General features: G+C 42.0%; 1 protein-coding gene across 23 annotated transcripts in view; it reads left to right on the top strand.

Annotated features, from left to right (window-relative positions):
• The window catches only part of R3HDM2 (R3H domain containing 2), a 158,808-nt gene that overhangs the window by 114,593 nt on the left and 18,363 nt on the right, over positions 1-25,852 (top strand). For 8 of the 23 annotated variants that reach the window (XM_046011378.1, XM_046011376.1, XM_046011377.1 and 5 more), the window contains 14 exons: positions 1,789-1,988; positions 4,511-4,534; positions 6,759-6,800; positions 9,157-9,243; positions 9,776-9,902; positions 10,811-10,889; positions 11,537-11,596; positions 12,158-12,298; positions 12,699-12,807; positions 15,531-15,626; positions 18,534-18,565; positions 18,664-18,717; positions 22,938-23,170; positions 25,062-25,237. In XM_046011378.1, the coding sequence (XP_045867334.1) occupies positions 1,824-1,988; positions 4,511-4,534; positions 6,759-6,800; positions 9,157-9,243; positions 9,776-9,902; positions 10,811-10,889; positions 11,537-11,596; positions 12,158-12,298; positions 12,699-12,807; positions 15,531-15,626; positions 18,534-18,565; positions 18,664-18,717; positions 22,938-23,170; positions 25,062-25,237 (1,425 nt within the window). In that variant the 5' untranslated portion in view covers positions 1,789-1,823. The remainder of the gene's footprint in view (positions 1-1,788; positions 1,989-4,510; positions 4,535-6,758; positions 6,801-9,156; positions 9,244-9,775; positions 9,903-10,810; positions 10,890-11,536; positions 11,597-12,157; positions 12,299-12,698; positions 12,808-15,530; positions 15,627-18,533; positions 18,566-18,663; positions 18,718-22,937; positions 23,171-25,061; positions 25,238-25,852) is intronic. The other 15 variants (XM_046011388.1, XM_046011380.1, XM_046011390.1 and 12 more) reach the window with 9 other exon arrangements.

Genomic DNA, 25,852 nt, shown 5'->3' with positions numbered 1-25,852 from the left:
TCCTCCTCTCTCTCTGCCTGCTTGTGCTCTCTGTCTCTCAAATAAATAAATAAAATCTTTAGAGAAAAAAAAAAAGGATATTGGCCATTTTTTTGTGTAGTCAGTTTCTTCCAGTATTTGTCATCTTAAATTCAACTGTATGACTATGATTATCTGAATGACTCTCTGGCCTTTTAAAGGCCTTTGTCCAGCCCTCTGCAAACTGAGTGTCTAGGCACCTGCAAAAGTCACCACAAGGTGAACAAAGCAGTAATCTTACAGACTAATTTACACCAGGATGAGATTACCTGTGCTTCTTAAGGAGGCTTCAGGGTCTCATCTTTTGAACTGATTGGAAGGAGGAAAAAATGACAATGTGACAGTTTTCTTCAATCATTGCTATATGTTTGTTTGGCTCAATTTCTAGGGCCACATGAAATAAACATGATGTCTGGGAGGGTTTCTAGTCTTATCTTTTTAAAAGTGGGAAAGAGAAGTATTCAGGATTGAAGGGCAGTCTGTAATCTATAGTAAGGAGGAACCTCTACAAACTTCTGTTTCTCTGTGGTTGGATTACTGTGTTCACTTGCTCACAGGATTTCCCGGATATCCAGAGTGAGTGATAAAGAGCTGGTTACCCTGTAAGACAGAAGCTCTGCGTACTGGGAGGCACTGAACCCAAATAGTGAATAACAAAGCAAAGATTCTTACGTCTTCATTGCTTAAGATAAAGGAGAGAATTTAAGAGTCTATAACCAACATCTGATTTTGCTGCCTTTTGAAGGGGGAGATACTTGAAGTTGGTAACATTCTTGTGGTTTGTGGTAGCTGTGGAAGTTCTCCCTTGGGAAAGGAGAGTGGTCCTTGCTGGTAGTGAATAGAACTTTATAATATACTTTTCTTTCTGGAGAGAGTCTCGTGCTCAAGCTGAAAATGTGAGCAAATTTCTGTAGGAAAGGAGACAAGGCAAATAAAGTGCTAAGAGGACTCATACTACACTGCTTTAGAACTGGATCCTGGTGAATCTCAGCATAATTACCCAAGTAAAAGAATCCAGATAATGTATGATGTAAAATGCTAGCAAATGCAGGCTAATGTGTAGTGACAGAAAGCAGATCAGTCGTAGACTTGGGGATGGTGGAGTGGGGAGGGGCTTACAAAAGAGCAGGAGGAACCTTGAATGTGCTTGCTATCTCCATTGTGATGATGGTTTCACAGGCAGGTGCATGTTCATAATTCATTATATTGTACATTTTAAATATATGTAGTTTATTGTATGTCAGTTTTATCTCCTAAAGCTTTTATTATTTTTTTAAAAGATTCTATTTTTAAGTAATCTCTACACCCATCATGGGGGTTGAACTCACAACCCCAAGATCAAGAGTCACGCACTCCACTGACAGAGCCAGCCAGGCGCCACTACCTCAATAAAGCGTTAAAAAAAGAAAGTGGGGCGCCTGGGTGGCTCAGCCGTTAAATGTCTGCTTTCGGCTCAGGTCATGATCCCAGGGCTCTGGGATCGAGCCCCACATCGGGCTTCCTGCTCAGCAGGAAGGCTGCTTCTCCCTCTCCCACTCCCCCTGCTTGTGTTCCTGCTCGCTCTTTCTATCAAATAAATAAAATCTTTTTAAAAAAAAAAATAAGAAAGAAAGCAATCAGTCAGTCAATCAATCCTGGGTCACCATTTATCCAAGGACCCTTTGTGGGTTACAGGGTGGCTGCTGTAGTCTAGTATGTGAAGTGCAAGTCTTGTGTGTATGTGAAGTATGGATAAATACCTCCTGTTTAATGCATTTGACGTTTCTTTAGGAGTCCATAGAGCCCACTGTATTATATTGAAGAAGATGTCTAACAGTAACACTACTCAAGAGACCCTGGAAATAATGAAAGAATCAGAAAAAAAACTGGTGGAAGAATCTGTAAGCAAAAACAAGTTTATATCTAAGACTCCGAGTAAGGAAGAAACTGAGAAAGAGAGCGAAGATACTGGTTTGCGTCCGGAGACACAGGTAAGGATTAGAAGTGCATCATATGCACCCTTATTATGCCTCAGTAGAAATGTCATCGTAATTGGCATTGGGAATCTGTAAGAAGCTAGTCACTTGATTCTCCCTAAAAACCCAGTTTTCAGCTTTCAAGAACTATCTCCTTCCCTTTTTGTCATAGAGTCCCCAGTGAAGTCTAGAGAAGACAAGAGTAATTTCCTAATCCATTTGGACCTGCATTACACTGGGTTCTTGCTACATTTGATATTTTTTAACTATCAAAAAATGAACTGTATACAAACACATATTTAATAAGTCATAATATGGTTCATATAATAAATTCTTAAAACTACAGCTGCCTGGCTTTAGACACAGTATTAAATTCATATCCTGGTTGTATTAAAGCAGTCAGGATTTTCCAGGTCAGAAGTAACCTGTGAACTTGCCACTTGGTAAATGAGTGAGAAGAATTTCACTCTTTGGTTGCCATGTTGTTTTCCATCCAAATTCATAGTGCAGTGCAGATGTGATGGCAGTAGGTGACCAGCCAAGCTTCCTCCAGGGCTCCTGTTTGGTACCCAAGCAGTTCATACTCTGAGCCTCCTCTGGTTTACCTGTTCTGGTCCTTCTCTGTGATCACTGCTAGTCTCCTCTGTTACCCAGACCCAAATTATGTAAATCCTTTCTTTCATGCCCAGGGGTTGGACTGTTCGTTCTTACATGCTTGGGAGATAGACTAATGGTAGTAAGTTAGTTTAAAAAGCAGTGGTGGCAACATTTTGGAGGGTTTAGAAAGTTGAAGCATCATTTCTCTTGACAACCCAATTCATTTAGGCCTTTTCTTCTTGAAAGACTAAAACTACAACAACATAAAGGGACAAATTAAAATCAGACAGCTCCCTGAAATATTTTGTTCTCTGGCTCCCTGCTTTTTTACTGTCTTTCCTCTTACAGTTTGCCAGGTCTCTGTACTAGTTGCTTTTCTTTCCATTATCTTTTGTGTATGAGTTGTCATTCCCTGCCCATCCTTCCAGACTTTGTAGAGACAATCTGCCACTGTTCCAGCTATACTTCCAGCCTCCACTGATACCAGTAATGAATTTTAAATCTTCAAGACAGATAAGTGATGAGTGTTTAATTATATGCTGTCATGTTATATGGAAGATGATAATTAGATGAACTTTTGGGTCCAAATTATTCTCAGGAGACTATTTGAAGTGGTGTTCTGAACTCCTGTTGTGTGTACCCCTTGAAGATAAACAGAAAAGAAAGGATGTGTGTAAGTGTTATATACCTTATGGACACTCAGTTCAGGAGTCTCTTCATCTGGATATACAAATAGGTCATGTGGGAAGTTGGAAGGGGACTGACTTTTTGCGGCTGCTAGAACAGGGGGAGCTGCTGCTGCCATCTACTGGAGCTCCTACTCTTTCTACCAAGTCTTCAGTTTTGTCCCCCTTTCAGAAGCTCTCTCCCCTCTACCATTTCCCAGCAGATCATGTGCCCCTTCAACAACACTAAAAATTCTGCTCTTTCTCTTACCTTCCCCCACCTCAACTCATAGCCTGGAATTCTCCCCAGGGATCTTACTGATACCATCAAGGGAGTGCCTGTTATGAATTGGAGCTGGAAAGTTTGCAAAAAGGGGAGTTTTCTTGCTTATACTATGTGAAACATATTCTTAGAATCAGCAGTTGGAACTCAGAACATCTTTCACATGGAAACAGTGCTATAAAAGGCAGGTTCTGAGATTCAGTTTAGAATGGGTAAATTAACCCTGATCTCCCAAACTTAGGGGGGTCCTTCAACTAACTCATAACAACAGGGAATGACCTCCTAACTGGGCTTTCTGCCTTTAAACTTGTGATCCTTTTGGATTCCTCTACCGTACTGCTTTAGAAAGATCACCATGAAATAAAGATCTGATTATGTTCATTCTCTTCAAAATTTCTGTATGTCTCATTGTCCTAGGCTAAGACCCAGATTTATCAGCATGACATATTGTGACCTAATCCCTTGCCTGACAGCCACCCACCTCTGGCTTCAGCATTGTCTGATTCCTTGGTCCTTGTTACAAGAGCTGGAAAGTGTGGAGAAAGCGTGCTTTTGTACATGCTTTCTCTGCCTAGAATGCCTTCCTTGGTATTCTTTCCTTGGCTTCCCCCAACCCCGGAACTCCTTTGCCAACATCTGCCTGAAACTCAAAACCTAATTCAGATGTGTCTTTCTCTAGTAAGCCTTCCTTGACAGCCTTACTCACCCATTGCAGGTCTACTCTCTATAATTTTTAGAGTAATGTCTGTCTCCATCTCTATAGATAACCTCAGTGAGGCCCAGGATTAGGACAGTTTGGGCTCCCTGTTGTTTCTCAAAAGCCTGACACAGTTCTTTGCAAGCACTCAATATCTGTGAATGTATGAATCTGTGAGTTGCTAGGTCTGGGTTAGACGCTTGTGCTGTGTGCTTCTATAGCACTATGTGACTACTTCTTTAATGCGTTTAACATACTGTATTGTAATTGTCTATTTGTCTGTCTTCTCCAACAGGATTATGAGTCCCTTTTGGACAAGGTTTGTGGTTTTTATCTCTGTATCCTCCAGTAATTAGCGTGGTGCCTGGTAAATATTAGACTTTCAATATGTCTTTGACTATTACATGAAAACTATCCATTCTGGTAAATAAGCAGATTCATGAATTGCTTGTAGGGCTATAAATTGATATAACCTCTTTGAAGGTCAATTTGGCAATAATTTTATTAAAAATTAAATTTTAAAAAATTTTAAATGGACTACAGATAAACAGTATTTGTAGATACACTTGATTTGGTCATTGAACCATTGTTTATACTAACAAAAGATCAGAAACATCCTAAATGATGCAGTTTAAGGGACTGATAAAATAATTTATAGTACAGCCCCAAGTAGAATACCATATTAGACATGGAGAAAAATGGTAGATCTTCTGTAGAATAATATCTGTGGAAAAAAAGTTTAAAGGCAAGGTGTGTAAAATATACATCTATTTGTTGTTGTTGTTTTGTTTTGTTTTTAAGATTTTATTTATTTATTTGATAGATCACAAGTAGGCAGAAAGGCAGGCAGAGAGAGAGACAGAGAAGCAGGCTCCCCACTGAGTAGAGAGCCCGATGCAGGGCTCGATCCCAGGACCCTGGGACCATAACCTGAGCCGAAGGCAGAGGCTTAACCCACTGAGCCAGCCAGGCGCCCCTGTTGTTTTTTGTTTTTTTTTTTTAAGATTTCTTTTTTTATTTATTTGAGAGAGAAAGTGCATGGGAAGGGGGTAGGAGCAGACTTCCCGCTGAGCAGGGAGCCAGACTTGGGGCTCAGTCCCAGGACACTGAGATCACGACCTGAGCCAAAGGCAGATGCTTAACAGAGTGAGCCACCCAGGCACTCCCATCTGTTTGGTTTAAAAAAAAAAAAAAACAACAACAATAAAAACCCCTATGTGTACATATGTACAGTGAGCTTATATATATATTCATAAAAGACCTATAGAAAGATGATAAGAAAGTCAGTACTACTTGATCCTCTAGGAGATAACCAGGTAGCTGGGGGACAGATATGAAAGGAGACTTACTGTTGTGTATACCCTCGCTACACCTCCTGAATGTTTGTGTTCTGTGTGTGTTACTGCCTTTTTGAAAAAACAGTGAAATACTGTTTCATATTCCCACACTATGGCTTTTCCTTACTGTAACATCTCTTACATTGACCAGCTCCATAGTCATTTCTTACTCTTCCATCCACCTTCCTGGTTCTCCATTTTGCATTGTGGCAGTGTTGTTTGGTAACTAGTGAAAAAGACAAAGGAAAGAGAAATCCTCATCTACCCAGGACCATGCTGATATTCTGCCTCTGTCTTATTTTCCCTTCCCCACCCACCAACCTCAGTTCTCCCCACACCCCAATGGGCAGTGAGTTCCATTCCAGACATCTGAGAATCCCCAGGTGCTTCCTCCCATACAAAACCCTACCTCCACCTCTTCCCCAAAGCCCCCATTTTGACTTCTCAGCTGTTCAGAAACCCTGTCAGTGAATTAGTCATTTCTTACCTCATCCTGCCATAGGCCTTCATTTTTCATCTTCTTCAGCTTCAGTTCTGCTCCCTACCCACTTTCTTTTAACCCTCCCTTTGCTCTGGAAGTCTTGTCCATATCTTCCATGCTCCCTTATTTTTATCCTGTCCCAGACAGGCTATAAGAGCTACTACCAGGAGCTTAGAACTAGGAGAATTCTTATCTTCAGGGAAGGAGGCAGTTGGCAAGAAGAGTCTTCGTTCCATTTTAGCAGCCATTGGGACAGGTGCTTTGGGTCTCTCAAGTTAGAACTCTGAACGCGTTACCCTGTAAAGATGTTTTTATAAGTGATGATTAAGGGCCATATTGCATGTCCATTATGGGTTAAATAGGCTCCTGTGATCATGCTTGGGTAAAAACACTCTGTCATGCTATGGTAGTGACATTTCCAAGAAGCCGTCTAATCAGGAGATGATTCCGTGGTTTATACAAAAGTAATTTTTATTAACCTGTGAAGTAGGCCAACCAGTCAGTGTCTTCCTGTTCATTTTCTTCATGGTAAGTGGCCTGTGGTCCTTTCTGTGTCACAGTTACTAGAGTTGTAGCAAAGGGGAGACAACCACACCAAGTGGGTCTCATTATTTAGCTATTGTAATGGTTTTACAGTTAGTGCTTTCTCTTTGTAAACTTGTATTGTTTTTAACCTAAATGTTGATTTTCTATACCTTTAATATTTTCTAATTCCCTTCTAACAGAGGCGGACATCCAACCATGGTCATGCCAGGAAAAGAGCCAAGGTGAGAGCCCTTTCCGTATACAGTAGTCCCCCCACCCTTATCTGAGGTTTCGCTTTCCATGGTTTCACTTACTCCTGGTCAACTACAGTCTAGGAGCAGATGATCCTCCTTTTGACATATCGTCAGGTCAGTAATGCTCTGTCACAGTGCCTGCATCATCACCTCACTTCATCTCATCCCGTAGGCATTTTATCATCTCACATCATCCCAAGAAGAAGAGTGAGTACAGTGCAGTAAGATATTTTGAAAAAGAGAGAGAAGGACCACATTTATATAAGTTTTTTTACAGTATTTTAATTGTTCTATTTTATTGTTTTTGTACTGTTGTTAATCTCTTACTGTGCCTAATTTATACATTAAACTTTATCTTAGGTATGTATGTCTAGGAAAAACCATAGTATGTGTAGCATTTGATACTATCCATAGTTTTAGGACCCCACTAGGGGTCTGGGAAAGTATCCCAGGGGATAAGTGGGGACTACTGTAGTTTCTTTTCTACTGTTATTAGTAATACGTTTCACAGATGCGCTTATCACTAATATCTAATTTATTTAGATTATATACAAGCAAAGTTTTTCTGCCTGCACTTTATACTCTAATTGTGAATGTACGCACATGCACACATTTCATGTTAGAAGGTTTGGCTGTATTTTTCTCTGTTATCTCTAGTTCAGTCACAGTCTATTTCTGATACCCAGCCAGAGCCTCTCACAAAGCCTGAGCAAATTGGTACTGGTTCTGCTGTAAAGCTAGTTTCTCTGTTCACTTCTGGTTTCTCTAGGAGTACTATGTGAGTGTTATCTTTTCCTCCAACATTTTTTTCCCATTTATCCATTAGGAATTTATCCTTTATAAATCCTGCCCCATTAGTAGAAATGACTCAACACTTTTGGACATCCTAAAAATAAAGGCTTTTTTGGTGATGGTGGGGTTACTTTTTAAGTTGGGGCAGGAAGGAGGAGGAGGATTTTGTTTTTAATCATTTTATGATAAAATTAGCACATCGCGGATTATTTTAAGCAGTGTTATCAGGGAGGACTATATGTGTTAGTGTGTGATGGGTTTTTTAATTTTAGTTGGGGGAACAGTAAAATGTTAAACCTTTCTTACAGTGAGAATATTTATCACCAGAGTAATTATTAAGGGTATCTACCTATTCCCCCCGCCAAAAGACAATAGCAGAATTTGGGAGGGGCTCAGCCAGTAGGTAGCCTGGGTTTGAAGGAGACCACAACATCAGATAAACGGACTCTGTGTCTTGCCTGACATGGCCTAATCCTCAGTGATGGGCTTGATGTTAAAGTTCACAACAGAGGGTGTTCACTTCTACTTCACTTCCACCCATACTTTTTGAGATAAATGAGACAGTTATTGTATCCATTTTATAGATGAGAGAAGTTGGGTTTATAGAGATGGAGTGAACTTGACAGAGTATTCACTAGTGAGTGGCAGGGCTCCACAGGAATCAGTTCTTCAGACTTGCAAGTTCTCTTCACTGCACTGCACAACCAGGAACACATTTCATGTTTTGTGCTATTGTATTCATGGAAAATCTAAAGAACTCTTAGTAAATGTTTATAGGTAGGTTTCTATCATTTTTGGCTTTGGGGATCCCTAGGAAAGCAATGATTTGTAAAGTGAGTTTCAGATTTTTTTGGTATTCTCCAGCCAGCAAAAGTAAACCAAGTGTATTAGTTTCTTAATCACATTAAATCCCAAATGTTGGGAAGTTTTCTTTCTCTTTACTCTTTTCTTAGACACTTCTTTCCATACTCTTGCCGCCTCAGGTTTAGAGTCATTTAGCATTTATCGTCTGCTGTGCTCTAGGCACTATTTATGATATGTTTGTGTATGTACTTTATGTCACCTAATTCTCACAAGTCATCATTAAGTGTTTTTATCCCTCTTTTATTGAGGAAAAACAGAGACCTAGAGAGGCTAAGTAATTTGCTCAGGGTCTCTCATAGCTCATAAGCCCAAAAGCAGGAGTTGAAGCAGGGACTTCTGCCTCTTAAATCCAGTGTCTACTAAGCTCTTCAACTGTGTATTTTCAGTAAACTTCTGAGTCTGAAATTGGAGCCTGGGCTGAAGAAAGGGGTGAGAGCTAAGTGAAGTAGTTTTCCTATCATCTGTTCAAAGTAGCCATTTTGTTTTTACATGTTTATTAATAGAAGTAGGGAAATTATCTTTGAAGTAAATCAGGAACTGGTGAGTAAGTCCTCTTTGGGCAAAAAAAAGGAACAACACAAAAACCCTACTTAATGGAAGCAGCAACTAACAGAGCCAAAGAGGATACCCTTCACTCAGCGAAAAACAGCTTTCTGAATGTCCATATATATATTTGGGCTTTTTTCAGTCTAATTCCAAGCTGAAGTTGGTGCGCAGCCTGGCGGTGTGTGAGGAGTCCTCTGCCCCATTTGCTGATGGACCACTAGAAACCCAGGTAGGTCCTTTATCAGAGTAGTGTAACTTTGGAGTTTGGCAGTTGTTTGGTAAACTGTAGTGTAACAACCACAGCATCAACAGTAGGCTTAGAAATCAGGGTAGAAGGAACTTCAAAGCGAGTGGTTGCTGTAAAGCAGGGCATGGCTGCAAGCATGAAGTACAGGTCTTCACACCTGGACCACCCGGGATGAGGCAGACAAGGAGATCCCAAGGGCTGCATCTTGTTTTCCCACCCACACTTTCACTCTGGCAGTTAGACCCATTTTCATCTAGTTCCTATGCCAAGAACAGTCAGTGTAACTTGAGCTCTCCATTTGGTGGTTGTGATTGTTGGCAGAAAAGGCTTGGCCTTCTACCCTTTTGGTAGAACCAAAGCTTAAACAATTGAATTAACAAAATACTCTCTTCTGTAAGAGAATGCTGCCACCCAGGATTTCCCTTCTTTGAGATTTCAAGGGAGAGTAAAGTCCTGTGGGAGAATTAAAATCCTTTCTCCCCTTTGATTGTATTCCTTTTTCCCCTTATTCAAGGATATAATTCAGTTGCACATCAGCTGCCCCTCTGACAAGGAAGAAGAAAAATCCACGAAGGATGTCTCTGAAAAGGAAGACAAGGACAAAAACAAAGAAAAGGTCCCAAGGAAGATGCTTTCTAGGGGTGAGAACTCTCGCCACCTCTCGTGTTCTGGGATCTGGCTCTGTGGTGCCCTTTCCTTCCATCTGGAGCCTGACACCCACTAACCTTACTGGCTCAGCAGTTCCTAGTGTTCTGCTGACTTCATGGTTGCTTGAGGGGGGGGCCTAACTAGGTTACTTTCCTTCCTGCTTTAGCTAACCCTGCCTTTGGGGCTCACTTGCTGCAGAAAACTACTCTGTTAACACTGGCATTACCTATAAGAGGACATTATAGTTAATTCTGATTTTATTTATTACTTATTCCTCTGGAATAAGTAGTGACATGAATCATCACTAGTAGCAGATCCTCCATATACCATTTATATTTTGGTTTTGGGATGCTTGTAGTGATTTTTCTAAAATCAGATTTGCACTAATTATTAAGCTCTCTTTGGTTTTAAACTCTTGAGCTGATAGCAAAAAGACCTGGTCCATAAAAATTATAGTTGATAGGAAAAAGGCAACCTTGGGATTAAGATTTTATTAAAAAAATTGTAAATAATCAACATTTGAAACTGTTTGCTGGGATTCGGGAAAATTCAGCTCTGATTGCTCTTACCTGGAATTTATTTTCCTTAACTTGAATAAAATCTGCTTTGTTTTGGTTGGGACATTCAGCAAATACTTAATTATGGTAAGGTAGCTTCTCAGTGTAATACTGATGCAGCACTATGACCCAGATTCTACCTTCCATCATTGTCATGGGGAATCTGGCAGGGGGAAGGGACCCAGCAAATCAAGCGTCATTCTGGTTTTTAAGCTAAAACCCCTAAAGTTTGATTTTACTTTGCTGTGACCCCTCCTGATTGGGTTGTGGGCTTCTGCTTGAGATTAGATTTCATGCAAGACAGTTTCATTTATTTTAAATTTCTTTTGTTGTGATGGTTCTAGACTCCAGCCAAGAATATACAGACTCCACTGGAATAGACCTACATGAATTTCTTGTAAATACACTGAAAAAGAACCCAAGGTAAAAACATTATTTGATGGAAGGGGGAACAGTAGGGTCCAGCAGGATACCGAAAAGGTCAAGTAGCTTTTCAGGATTTTTCCATTAGTCAAATCTATGCTACCGACCCTCCACCACCTTTCCCTCTAGTGTAGTTTTATATTCTGTGAGGGATTCAGAATACCCTTGTGTTGAGGTATCTTCTTTCAGAAGAGCTGAGAAAAATCTGTGGAAGGAGAATGCAAAGACAAAAAAATGTGAAGTCTTGGGAGAACCATTTAAAAGCACAGAAGGAAAAATAATTGATACATACATGCGCTGAATCATAATTGTTTTAAAATTGTATAAATAAGATGGAATGTAGACTACTGATTAGATTTAAGTATAAAGTATGCGTTTAAATGAATATGGCTGCCAACAGAGAGGTTTCTGATAAGGAAAACAAAGTACTGATTAGGAGGATCTGCAAAATGTATACTTGATTGTTTTTCTTTTTTTAAAGTAATGTAAGACAGGCCAGTGAGGCTCAGCAGCCTCTGTGTTTTGTCCACTGTTGGGGTTTGGATCTGTCCCTCCCTTCAGCTTCTGTAGGGTGCAGGTTTCAATGCTTTTAATGTCTATGGGAGGGCTGCTTTTTGTTTTGCTTTGTTTTAATCTTTTTTAAACAGGGACAGAATGATGCTGCTAAAATTAGAACAGGAGATTCTGGAATTTATTAATGACAACAAGTAAGTTACTTGAATGAAATACACATTTAGAGGTGGGAGGGGGCACTGAAAAGAAATTCAGGTACAATTTTAGGATATTCCTCTTAAATCTTTCCCTTAAAGTTTGAATTTTGAAATTATTACTCACTGGGAACCAAAAGGAGTTGAGAAGAAATAATCAGAATGTATTAAAAAGTATATGTGACCAAGTGAGGTTTTTAAGTTATTGCACAGACTTCAGTTGAAAAGAATTGATATCTTTTCAGCAGCTACTCTTGTCCCATATTTAGTTATTCTTAAATTTCTCCCTTTTTTCCTTGTAGAATATCATCCAGGTGGGGGAGACCTGGAGCTTAAGGAATAATCTTAAATGAGGGTAGTGGATCAAAGGAATATACAAAATGCTATAGATAAAGAAGCTGAGAGAACCTTTTTGGTTCTCATTTGAGTAAGGATCTATCTTCCTTATAACATGTCTGTTTCTCCTAAGAAATTCTCCACTTTAGATACAAGAAAAATTACAGTTGGCTATTATTGCTATTGTTTATCCTTATTTCACTTTTCCCCCTGGTTTCCCTTCAGTAACCAGTTCAAGAAGTTCCCTCAGATGACCTCATATCACCGGATGCTATTACACCGGGTAGCTGCCTATTTTGGGATGGACCACAATGTTGATCAAACTGGAAAAGCTGTCATCATCAACAAAACCAGTAATACAAGAATGTAAGGGAAGAAACCACAGATTGGGAGACTTCCCTGGAATAGTCTGTGGGGGGAAGAGGAAGGTGTAGGACCAATATATTCCTTTCTGGGGAGGAGATAGTATGGAAGTTATGTGATCGATTCCTATGCTTCGTGAGGACTTGGAGATAGATTCCGGAGGCAGTGATGTTTTGTGAAGACTAGCGCCTGGCCTCTCTTCACCTTTACTGATGGGACAGGTATAACTTTAGGAGAAGACAACTTATTTATATGTATAAAGAATAGACCTTGAAGATTTCATTGTGATGTTTTGGATGCCTGATTCCAGAAACTTCCTGAGGGGGCTGCGGGATTGAAGAATACTTTATTATGAGGCCTGCTTCCTAACAAAAGCATCTCTTACATTCTCTCCCAATCCCAGCCCCGAACAGAGATTCTCAGAACACATAAAGGATGAGAAGAATACAGAATTTCAACAGAGATTCATTCTCAAGAGAGATGATGCCAGTATGGAACGAGATGATAACCAGGTGAAGAATGGAAAGGGGTGGGCCTGTACAGAGAGATTGCAGTAAGAGAAACTGGGAGGGGAAAAGAATTTTTGTGGGATAAAACTCTAAAACATCTTAGTATGGAAAAAATGTATTGAGTTACACCTTGAGTTGGCTTTGGCTTAATGTTGAGGACTGACTACACTTGTTGAGCTAAATGCCGCCCTCTTAGCCCCAGAGAGACATGGTGCTGAGTTTTGCTGGGTTTTCTCATTTGGCCTAGAACTCCCTGGTTCTGCCACTCACTTCTAGCTCTGTGTCATTTTGGACAAATCAAGGTCCCTCCCTGCTTCAGCCTTGATTCAGCTGATGGCTTCATTCTTTTTTTCTTGAATAGTTAGGAATTTCTTTGGGAACCACCAAAAGCTACTTTATCCCACTTCTGTCTTATCCTAGCTCAGGGCTAGCCTTGGACTGGCAAAGTTGTGATGTAATATACCCACCTATAAAGATGTTTCTGATCCCTTTCTGCAAACTCCTTATTCTTTTCCCAATTCCTCCCACCAAGGTGAGTGAGTTAATTTGACATTTGATGCTGGGAGTCTCAGGCTGTATCCCCTTTTTAATCCGTTCCTGTGGGAATAAGAAGTGAACAGTCTGTCCCATTCCTTCACTCATGGGCCTGGCTGTTGCCCTGACTTCTAGCCTGCCCTTCAGATAGTAAGTTTTTGTTTGGGGATTAGTTTTTCTCAGCCACGTACAGGGTTTAGATCCAGCCAGCTTCTGCTTGACCTCCAAAGGAGGTTAGGTGGAGAACCAGGATTAAGGTTTGAAGAACGTGGTTGGGTACAGCCAATATTAGTCTTGCTAATTAGTGATAACTGTAATAATATCTTACCTCTAGAGTCAAAACTAGTTTTCTTGGGCTATTGTGTGGTCTTGAGACCAGGACTTTTCCTGCTTGCTATTTGAGTATTTGAGGGAGTCCTTTTGAGAAAAATGCCATTATCTTTTGTGGACAAACGCACTGGATCTGATTGAAAAGAATGAAACATACAGAAAGACAAAATTTAAAAAACAAGAAAGAGCCTTTCCATCCTGATGCCCTTCTCTCCATTTCCCCAAAACCCTTTTTCTGTGGATCAGGAATTATTCAGGCCTAGAGACACATTGGGGCAAAGTGGAATCTGTCCATATTATGAACTTTCCATCTCTCAGCTTCAGGCTTGATCCATAGTAGGGGAGCCTTTATGCATTTTCTGTCTATGATATTAATAATAAATACAATAATTGTTACTTCTGTTGAGTGTTTTCCCTGAACTAGACTCTGTTCTAAGTGTATTATGTGCATTATCTCTTTGAATCATCTCTACAACCCAGTGTAGGTGGGGTTATTAGCCCACTTTAAATATAAGAAAGCTGAGGCTAAGAGGTGTTAAGTTATTTGCCTTAAATAACATTACACAGAATGGAGAGCTGAGATTCTAGCCGGGACCTCAAAGCACATTATGCTCTTTCTACGCTGTCACTGGTTCACCAGTGTTAGGGGCCCCTGAGGTCCTACATCTTCTTGGAGTGGGATTTATAAATGGACAGTTTAGTAGGATTTAGGTTCTTAAGGCTAGTGAGAATTAAATCGAGTCAAAAGTTGATACTCCTGAAGTTATACCTACCTCTGGTGACGATCAGGAAGATCAGCCTAGAGCAGCAGCCTCCTTGGTTGCTTCATCTGAAGCTTTCAGAGCCTCTGGATTGAAGGTCAGAATCTTTCATACCTGATGACATTCATTTGATGGGCTGTCTCCCTCAGAGCTTTTTGCCTTCAAGAGCAGTATGGAAAAGGACACTGTGTACACCCTACCCAGGACAGTGCCCACAACTCACAGGCCAGGAGAGAAAAACAGTGATGGAGAACTGGGCGGTAGGCTAGCCAGAGGTGATTTGCCCAGCCCTCCCTCGTCACCTCTCTATATTTTTCAGAGAATTTAAGGTTCTCTATCCTGCATTTCCTTCTTTTCCCTTTCTGTCACTCTCTCTCTCTCCTCCCTCCACCATACCTTATTTGTCTCTTCCTTTCCCTGTCCATCCTTCTTTCTATTCTGTTCTCCTTTTCTTTCTCTTCTCTTTGTGTTGCTCTGTTCACTTTTCTGTTTCTGTAGTTTCTATCTCTTTCCCTCCCTCCAGTGGCTGTAGTTAAGCTGAGAAAAAGTGCTTAAGCTTTTAGGTTAGCTTCACTTCGATTTCATTCCCAGGGCCCTCTTCGCTGAGCTGAGTGTGACTTGGGTCTTCAGGCCATGGCATTAGTGAGTAAAGAAGGGATAATATCAGGTGCTATTTCTGTAAAACTCTTCTCTACATTCAGCTCTGCTAAATACTTGATCTTCTCCCTCTCTAGTTTCCTACTATCCCTTTCTTTCCCTCCAAAGCAATGTTATTTATTCCCTGGGCTTTTCTCTTGATCCTTAGGATCTGACTACTATAAGGAAGTAACCCAATCCTTATAAATAGTTGTTGTTCTTGTCACTCTGGGTGGGGGTGGGGAAATGAAGAGGTTCCAATCATCCAGAAAACCTGATCTCCCAAACTGCATGGTCAGATGTACCCAGTGAAACCTGTCCAACACTGGAAATTTTATTTCTTTTTTTTTTTTCCATTTTTTTGATGGCAACTATAAACTCTCCCGGTTTCTCTTCCTTGCTGGTGTGCAGTGAGCTTGCAGTACGAGGAGAACTTAACTAGCTTAATTCTGCTCATCGATCTAGATCAGAGTTCCATTGCAGGATGGAAGGAGGAGCAAGTCAATAGAAGAGAGAGAGGAGGAATATCAAAGGGTCCGAGAGAGAATATTTGCCCGAGAGGTAAGTGTAGCTTCTGAGAGTTGTCAGCCCATAGCTTTTAGCTCTTAATCTTTGGAACTGTGATTGGAATGAACCCTCCATAAATGTTTTGTTGTTGTCTTTTTTTTAACCAACATCAGCCAGCCCCAATTTGTCTCTCATATTAAATGTGGCTTACTGGGAAGCTGCAGATTTTTATATGTATTATTTTAATACATTTTGCTGTATAGCATACAAAGAGCACAAATGGAATGGCTGAATTTGGTAGATATGATTAGACTGAAAATAGAAATGATGTTAGCAGGGCTTATGGAAGGTCCCTGACTCTTGCCTGTCAGTCCCTTTTCCCACTTACCCTCTTTCACTTCCACTATCCATTTTAGGCATCTTTGCTTCTAAGTGGAAGACTTAGTGTCCACACAGCCTATATACATCCATCTTGTTTGGCCAGCCTCGTTTTTAGGATATGTTGGTGGTTGTTACAGCACAGGTCTGCCATCCATTCTCTGAGATCCACATTCCACACGCACAGAGGGTACCACTTACTATTCCCTCCAGTCTCTATCTGAACAGGAAGTCTCTTTCTTCCTATATTTCCTACCTCGCTTCTTAGAGTAGGATGGACTTATGGGCCAAAAGGCAACATGATCATTTTAGGCAACTTTATTCTTAAGAATTGTGGGCCATATTAAATATACTTGGTACCCCTGTATTCGGTGGCCTTTGCCTATAAGACTAAAGAGAAGTATTTCAGAAATTTAGGAAAGGCTGTAGGTAAGCAAGAGAGGAACAGATCTTCAGAAAAACGTAGAGGATCTAGATAACAGCACTGTCTTACAGTCAAATTAGCAAACAAAGTAGAAAACGTCAGCCTCCCTTTGTAGTCAAAAGATGGCCAGTTCTAATCAGTATACTTTGAACACTACTCTCCTCTCATTTCCCCATTCTCCCCTCTGTCAGTAAGACAAAAAATACATTTATCTTTCCATCATCACCTAGCTCAGAGAAATATTATCTCTGACTTCAAGAAAATTGAACTCCTCTGTGAACTTGTTCTGTTGTCTCAGGAGACCCAAGTGTTCCAAGGATCCTCATGGGGACAGATACATAACAAATCTGGCCCATAGTCCAAGGAAAAGGAATCTCTTACCTTCTGTTACATAGACTTCAATTCTGAGTCAGAAAAAAAAAAAAAGTCCATCCTCCAAATTATCCAACCATAGCCCAAAGAGGGTTCTTTACCTTTACCTGCAAACCATTTGCATGGAGTGAGAGGAGAGGGGTCACTTGTACATGGTTGTGGCCAGCGATGACCTTAAGCTGTAGACAGTGCAGCCTGGTGGATAATAACAAAGACTTACATACTGCTTACTATCTTTCAGACACTGTTCTTAGCATTTTGCGTAAATTTATTTAATCCTCACACTAGGTCTGTGAGGTAGGTTGCATTGTTTTCCTCATTTTATATGAGGAAATGAGGAACTAAGGCATAGAAAGGTTTAGTCATCTTAGATCACACCTCTAGTTAGTGAAAGGGTTGTTATATGAACTCAAGCAAAGCAATCTGGCTCCAGAGACCATGTCCTTGACCCCTAAAGTAAACCACCTCACCATAGCTTGCTCTGCTCTGGGCTCTTTAGATTAGGAAGTACCAGTGTCATCCTGGCATAGCCATCTGTGATGTGCTGCTCTGCTTCACTGACACATGGTAAATGACTGTCCCACCATGCCAACCATTATTAGCAGAGCCCTGGACACTGAAAGCACAAGTAACTTTTAATAAGGTATTGCGGCTAATGAGGACCAACACTGGAACATACCTGTGTACAGCTGTACAGCTGTAATAAAATCACATTCGCTCTTCTCTCCTTTTTTCTCCTGATTGCTCGTCTCTCCAGCCTCTACTAATATATTTATTCTTTGTTAAATTCTTGTGGATTTACCACTTTTCATTTTAGCACTTCCTAACTCTTGCTGTGTTAGAGGCATCAGGAATCTCAGAAGGTCTAGACAAGGAAATATGGCCAAAGCCCACCAAAATCCTGAGATTCCTATGTGGAGAGGAGCCTAGCCAGTTAGAGGGAGCTGGTGAAGGGTGGAGCTATAGGTTGGGTCGGACGGGAGGAAGAGGCAGGCCAACAAGAAAGGGAAGTGGCAAGAAGGGTGTTTGGATGGAAATGCTGCCACCGCAGCCTTCTCTGGAGCCGGAGCTGCCCCACATATGCTCTGCTCCATGTGGAGTTCACTCTGCTCAGCAGTGGAACACTCTTGGTCCCTTTTTCTAAGGCTTGGGAGTGCATCACAATGCTCACTTCACTCAGCTCAGTGGCTTTGTCAGGAAATGATCCCCCAAATGTTTCGGGCTTTTAATTCTTTCATTTATTTTAGGCTCCGAAAAGTACCTGCTTCCCCAGTTTCTTATTCTCCTTGGGTCTCAGGTCAGGTCAGAATGTCTTTCATTTTGGCCAGTGTGGAGGATAGAAACAGAATAGTCGTGGAGGATGACTTCCCAAAAACCTAAATTTCTTTCTCTTGTCTCCCTTTGCCTTTCCCTTGTTCATACTCTGTAGGACAAAGCTCGCCAATTATTATGCTCAGATTACCTCTAGAGAGAATAAATTTAGAACTAAAAAGGAAATAATAGCTTAAAACTTTCCTCTTCCTCCTTTCCATACTCCCACGTTTATCAGCGTCTCTTTTTAAACACTCTGTGGGAAGGCTAAAAACACTGAATGCTCTTTCCCACTAAAGGTGAGAGGTCAGATTGGGTGTGTGGGTGTGGGTCATCCTATCCCTGCTCCCTCTCTCCCTGTTGGGGGGTGAGCTTGGTTTGAGGACCTCGGGTATTCATAGCATCACGGACACCCTTTTCGGTTATGCCATGCTGTTTTCTTATAAGTTATTTTCCGTTTTCTCCCCTTCACCTAGACTGGCCAGAACGGATATCTAAATGACATCAGGTTAGTACCACTTAGCATGTTCCCTGCTTCTCATTGAGCTTTGTCAGTGAGGTAAATATAATCCTGTAATGATGCTTTTCTTTGATGTTAACCAACAGACTCTCCAAAGAAGCCTTTTCTTCTAGCTCTCACAAGAGAAGGCAGATTTTTAGGTACCTCTGTGTGATCTATATCTCTCCTTGTTTTTGTTTTGTTTTGTTTTTAATTTTTTTTTATTTTGTTTTGCTGTAATCTTTTCAGCGGAGTGAGTTGCTCCATGCATGGCTGCTTGTGGAATAAATCAGTTTGTGGTTTTTGCAACGTTGGATATTTTTCCCCATTAAAAAAGAAATGGCTCCTGCGCAATGACTTAATTTTTGTTGTTGCTGATTTCATTTTAAGTCGTGGATAGGTGGTGAAGGGGACCAGATAGGTGTGTCTGGGATAGGTACTGCTCCTTTCCAAAAGTTTGCTGGAATTGGGCATTTCGGGAAGATTTCAACATAAATTTATATTAAGGTAAAAGAATGGTTGTCTTCTGGCTACCTTTTCTGAATCTACGAAAGATGTGAAAAGCTTATGCCTGACCCAGCATAGGGAACGTTTTATAGCTTTAAGAAAGAACAGCACGTGCACACACACATATAAAAACACAGACATCTCTGTGTAGTTTTCTCTTTGGGACAATGTAATCTGTAAGGTGGCCTCAGAAAAAGACCTGTCTGCCTTAGCATGGACATATAGCACATCTTTTTTATGACTGTTCATGATTTGCTGTTAACATGTTGAAAGCTGCTGTATTAACTTCTTCAGGCCTAATAGTTTCCATGTTCCGCAAAGCAGTCATGAGAATCTCCCTTCCATTTGATTTTCTAAGTCCCCCTCCAGAGGATTACAGAAGGCGGTGAGAGAATCACCTCATTAGGCCCTGTCTGGCACCAACTCTTTTTAAATACATTCTTCCCAGTAGAAAAACTATGGAGTAGAGAAAACCTGACAATAGTAGGATTCCAGTCCAACCCTTTCCAAAGGGCTTATGCGTTTTTCAATCCTAAGCTTGATAGGAACTAATTAACTCAAATTAGTTAGAGCTCTCTTTCCCAGTACCTCAGTTGTCCCTTCCCCAGTGTCCTTTCTAAAGCAAACCACATAGAAATTTCGGTTGCAAGATTTCTCATTCTTGGAATGGGGCATTATCTCCTCTTCCATATCTGAACTCTTTCTCCTAGACCATCCCACCCTGAAATCCATCTGAAAGCCCTTAGGCAGTAAGAACTCTGCCTTGTTCATGATAGTTGAGGTAGAGTTCCCCCTTTAAAAAAAAATTCCCTATTCTCTACTCTATTGTATACTTCAAGATCATAAATCATCCCAGAATCCTGTAATAAACAGTTTTAAACTAACTTCTGTGCATATGCTAATGCACAGGGCTTTCCTGTTGCCAGAGTATACTGTATACCTTGTATCCTTCAGATCTCTCAGGGTCCTGATTTGGTAAACTGGTATACATGTAAGAAAACAAAAGCAGAGAAATTAAGTAGCTAGCCCAGGTTGACATGGCTGTTAGTGGCAAAACTGGGACTGACTCTCTGGTGTTCTTTCACCGTACACCAGACCAGGCCACTCTCTATAAATGTCACCCTTCCTCTCTGAGTAGTGTTCCATTCAGAGCCCTAATTCGCGTTCACTAATACGAGCGATGCCCACTAGTGCCGTGGAACATCAGACTACGTCCAGCTGTGCAGTAACAACTCTAAGGATCCAGTGAGCAGGTGCAGCCCTCTCCTACCCAGACCTTTTCAGCTGCTGCTTTCCATACTAAGTGTTGGCTAAAGATCTAGGTCATCTAAAATGCAATACCATGGACCCTCAAGGGGGCAACTTCTTTTGGTACTAGTCCAGAATCCTAGTGATGAGAAGCTGGTCTTCTCTAACTGCTTTTACTTTTCTTCCCAAGTGTGTGAAACAAATACTGTTACACCACATTCCATCATCCACACTGGCAATAACTAGGGCAATTTCCCAGTTCTTTGGAAGGTTCTGCTCCATTGACAAATAAGCCATTACTGGCATTTACTCTCCCTTCTTACACAGGCCTGCCTACCCACTCCCCAGACCCTATAAACTGAACTTTTCACCAGCATAAATCTCCTTGTGAGAACTAAGTCAGCTTTGACTTTATAGGGGTTTAAAGTGTGAATATTCTCTGTCCCGCACCCCCATCTCTCCAACACACATACATACCCCAGTCCAGTGCTTAGAACTGAGTCTGGGTGCTTTCCCTGGTTGCCATATGGTTTAGTAAAGTGGAAAGACATGGCTAGATATTAGGTTTAGTTGTAGTGCAGGAAAATTGATCTCTTTCCTGGCCAAGACTCAACTTAGATTCTCTAACTCTTGGAGGTTTAGTGTGCTAACTACGGTTAGATCGTCAGACTAGCCACATTTTCAACATTTGGCCATCACTGTCTTGGGGGAACTGGTGAAGTACAGAAGCACTGCCACTTTGGCTCAAGCTTCCCAGGGTGTTTGGTTTAAAGTTGACTCATTCACTGTTTACCTCCAGTAGAAAGAAAAAGTAAATGGCAGAATTGTCCTAATAGATAGTGCTGTGTCTGATTTAGGTGTAAAAGTCCATTAGGACTTGTCTTGTAGTGCTCGCTTCGGCAGCACATATACTAAAATAGGACTTGTCTTGTAAAATTCAGGTTCTGATACCTAATGAGCAGCTCCATCCATTGCCACTGCCCTGTCCCCTGCCCCAGCGACAGACACATCTTTATCGAGTCCTCTCAGTAGACTTACCTTTGGCCATTGAGTCAGAGCTCTTGGCTCTCACTTCAGGTCTGGTTCTGTTCCTGGAGAGTCCCTGATTTACATTTCTTTCTTTGTTTCCCATGCCACTTTTGACATTCCCAAGAGAAAGGGATAAGGTTTTAGGGAGACAGAAATATTTTCCAGTTCTCTTAACTATATAAAGAGGGAAGCACTGAGGTTATATATACATCAACTTGGGATTCCAAGAAGAATTAGCATGTCCCTAACCAGCTGTGCCAGTTTGTTTGTTTTTAGCCCACCATATTTGGCTTGACTTAAAACTAAAATAGTGACCCTAGCTTTTATTTTGCCCATTTTTCCCTACAGTAACCTTAGGAGCAGATATCCTCCAGTAAAGAAAGGTATTTTTTCAATATTACCCTCATGGGAAAACTACCTTTCTTTTTTAAAATAACTCTGAGCCTTGTATCTTTGACGCTAAGGGGATTGGGATGGGATTTTCTCTTTGCTTTAGGCGGGATGGTGGTGAAAGAGAGTGAGCCCAAGCTACTATGATTTTTGCTCACCTGCATCCCAGTGTATATACCAAAATCTTTGTAATTGTTGTCATTTAGTTTCTTTAGGTCAGTAGTTATTGGTTGTGGAAGATATGAAAGGAAAATTCCTGGTTCTTATTTGTTGATTAAGAAGCAGTAAGGGCTCAATAAGACTTATGGGTTTTAGGTCAACCCCATCTATCTCAAGTACAAGTGTTTATAATCATAGGCAGTAATGATGACATCAGGATAACTCTGATGTTTCCAGAGCAAAATAAGAGAGAAGTCCCTTGTGCTTTGCCTAGGGCAATAGGTTGTTAATATGGCAGCAGCTAGGCACAGCCAGCCCCCTGCTCCTTGCCATCCTGAGTCCCAAGGGCATATTTGCTTGATCATGTTGAACACTTTAGCCCTTAGAGACCCTGGAACCAGGTGTTCCCAGATACCAATGCAGAATTTCCACAAACAGGTTGGATCAATTTCAGACTGTCAGACTGAGTTTTCCAGAGGGCCCCATTAATCTATTGTACTCCTCTTCCCACCTCTGGAAAAGTGGTACCTCCACTGGCTTTGACACATGTTATGTGGAAGACCTTTTTTATTTATCCATGTCTTGGCTACCTCTGCCTTCTAGCAATAGTAACTTCTAGGAGTCCTTTTGTTTTAAGAACTCCTAGAAGGGGGAAAAAAAAAAAAAAAGAACTCCTAGAAGGAGGCGATACCCTCTGCTCCCACCATCTCCTGCATGTGTGGGATCCCTGCGGGGGCAGGGGAAAAGACTACAGCCAATCTCAGCATCATGTATATGGTTTCCTGTCTACCTCTGGTCTGATGTATTGAATTAGTTGCCAGTGCACTGTCTTCCAGATTTGCCTCTATGTTCTTTGTTACTGTACTGGATCTTGTTCTGTCTGCTCCCGGCAAGTCTTGGTGGCCAGCCAACTAACAAGAAATCAGTGTCCATCCTCCTCCCAGCCCTCACCCCTTCTTTGTTACTGAAAGAATAGAAATGAACTCTCTCCTAGCTCTTCTGCCGAAGTGGTAGGTGGGGGGTGCTCTGACCACTGTGGTCTCTGCAGGGCGAACCGTGAGGGCCTGAGCCGAACCTCAAGCAGCCGCCAAAGCAGCACAGACAGCGAACTCAAATCCCTGGAGCCACGGCCTTGGAGCAGCACAGACTCCGATGGCTCTGTCCGGAGTATGCGGCCCCCTGTCACCAAAGCCAGCAGCTTCAGTGGAATCTCTATCCTCACCCGAGGGGACAGCATCGGGAGCAGTAAAGGTGGCAGTGCAGGAAGGATCTCCAGGCCAGGTACTACAGCTTCTGTCCTTCAGTGTCATGATCATCACTTCTTGCTTGTCTTCTGCAAAACGTCACTGATGTTTACTTTTAACAAAACCCTTGTCCCAGTATAGGGTCCTGGAAAACTAACACAGTCAGATGAGGAGAAATTTGATTTCTTAGATCCATTGTTCTTTTGAGTCCCCTCTCTGACTTTCTTTCAGACTTTCTTCCCTAATTGGAAACGAACAAACAAAATATTGGGATTCAATTATTTTATCTTCTTTCTGACCAAGGTTAGGCATCCCTATCAGCCCAAGGTCAAGTTACATACTAAGATGAGACTGATCTGCTTTCATTCTGTGTTTATAGAGGGGTGTTTCATTCTGAGTTTATAGAGGGGTGGTAGAGCAGAAGAAACCCTTGGCAACCAGCTGTTTATAATCAGTTGGTAGCAGCCAGTAAGCCAGAACTGCATGCCTTGGCTGCTTCTCTGGAGCCCAGCCACTGTGGAGGAGCCTGTGTTCCCCATGCCAGCCCTGGTGCCACCCTCCAGCTCTCCTGACATGCTGTGTAAGCTTCTCCACCTATTCCTGTTGTGCTCTTAGCAGGGGGTGTTTAGCTCTTTATACCCAGTGGGCCTCTGTTTCACCCTCTTCCCACCTCTAAATAATTCTTGCCTCTCATCCCAGAAATTCTGTAGGTCTTGTCCTACAAGAAGACCTCAGTAGTCGTGAAGATTTTGCCTCTGTTAGGTCTCTGCTGTCCTTCTCTGTTACCTCTTCTCTAACTCTACTGCCTCTGCCTTTATCTGGTCTTTGTCTTCTTTTGTTTGTTATGACACTAGCCCCCAAGCTGGTTTCCCTGCTCCATCCTCAGTCCTTTTTAGCACCAGTTTTTCAATCCAAAACATAGATCTAATCATGGCAGTCCTCCCTTTAAAAATGTCCGTGTTTCTGCATCCCCTGCATAATAAAATCCAGATGACTTAATGCAGCATTTTTTCCTGACCCCAGTTTGCCACTTTGGCCTTACTTCGGGATATCCTTCTTCCTCTCACCCTCTAGCCATTGGTTGGATATGGTATTAGCTTCATCCCCTCTTAGTCTGAGAAGCCTTCTCCTCACCCTTCAAATCCATTTCTCTTCCCACTTCCTCTTTAAGTGAGTTACTGCTTCTTCAACCTTGCTGCCATACAACTTTGTTCATATCAGGGAGGCATCCCTTATCCTTATCAGATTGTAATCATTGTATGTATGTCCAGCTCCTGTCGGAAGATCCTGTGCTGCTTAAGGGCAAGGACTGTGTTCTCTTCACCTCTATGCTCTCAGTTCGTTGTACAATGCCCAGCACATAGCAGACATTCAGGAAAAGTATTTTATGTGAATGCATGGCTTGGAGAGGCTGAAAATGGGGAGAATAATTGGGTGACAGTTGTGCTTGTATGTGTGCACAGCGAGTGCTTGGAGAGGCAAGGTTTCCATCTCAGCAACTTTTATGAAATGCAGCAAGTTGAAAAGAAATCAGGGAGAAGATAGGTCTATCAAGGGACTAGGAATCTGCACCTTCCCAGGAAGCAGATGTTCATGATTTCAACTGTCTAGTCATGACGGACAGATTCTAGGCCCCTCAGGGGACGTGCCTTGGCAGCCTCACATTTCGTTCAGTTCTGAAATCCAACATCAATGGGCAAGGTATTTCCTGTCCCTGGGGAGGAAAAACCTGCTAAGATGAGGACTCCCATCAGCAGGGCAGCTGAAATGCATCAGTGCTCATGCATGGATCTTCCCAAGACATTAGGGGAATGGACAGAAGGGAAGTGAGGAGAAGCAGCAGGGAAGGAGTAGAGCCCTGCAACTCCAAGGATAGCATGATCACGGCTGGTGCTTACAACTCTTGGTGGGTCTCCTCTTTGCCTTAGGTATGGCACTAGGTGCCCCAGAAGTGTGCAGCCCTGTCACCTCATCCCAGTCTGTCCGGGGCCTTCTCCCTTGTACTGCCCAGCAGCAGCCGCAGCAGCCGCCACAGCCGCAGCTTCCTGCTCTCCCACCCACGCCTCAGCAACAGCCACCCTTGAATAATCACATGATCTCACAGGTGAGTCACCACGCAGTGCCAGAGCCCCCTCCCCTCCAATCCTGGAAGTACAGTCGTGTGTGTTGTGCTGTGGGTGGCAGGAAGGATCTGTTGGACGCCTGCCACTCCCTCCTCCGTGTCTTGTTTATTAGTTGTGGGGAGAGAAGAGTGAGGCAGGGGTTTGACCCAAGTGCTTTTAGAGTTAGTCTGGGAGCTTTCTGCTTCCTGTTTCTTCCTCTTGCTGAGAACTACCAGTGGGATCTTTTACCCCATTCCACATTTCTGCTGTACTGCATCTCCCTCTGTGTCCTGTGTAATTAGCAAGGCGATTTTGTTCACTGTGTCCACAGATGGAGCTTGAAGAGATCACAGCTCCCACCATAACTGACTGAATGTGTTCATGTGACTCTTGAGCCCTAAACACGTTATTTATGAGTTGGGGTTTGAGGAAAGGAAATATACTCAGGACTCCTGCCATACATATGCTGTGAGGCTCAGAACTCCCCGAAGTTGTCTTTGTTTCCCCTGCCATGAAAGAGCTCTTTCTCCGTCTGTTGCTGAACTGATAGAGGTTGATCCCAAGTAGGGTTTGGGTGAAGTTTTGTTTCTGTGGAGATCATGCAAGTCATCGGCATC

Source organism: Meles meles, chromosome 7, assembly GCF_922984935.1.
Source record: "Meles meles chromosome 7, mMelMel3.1 paternal haplotype, whole genome shotgun sequence".
NCBI lineage: Eukaryota > Metazoa > Chordata > Mammalia > Carnivora > Mustelidae > Meles > Meles meles.
Note: the sequence above shows the minus strand (reverse complement) of the source record. Positions and strands in the feature narration are given on the sequence as shown.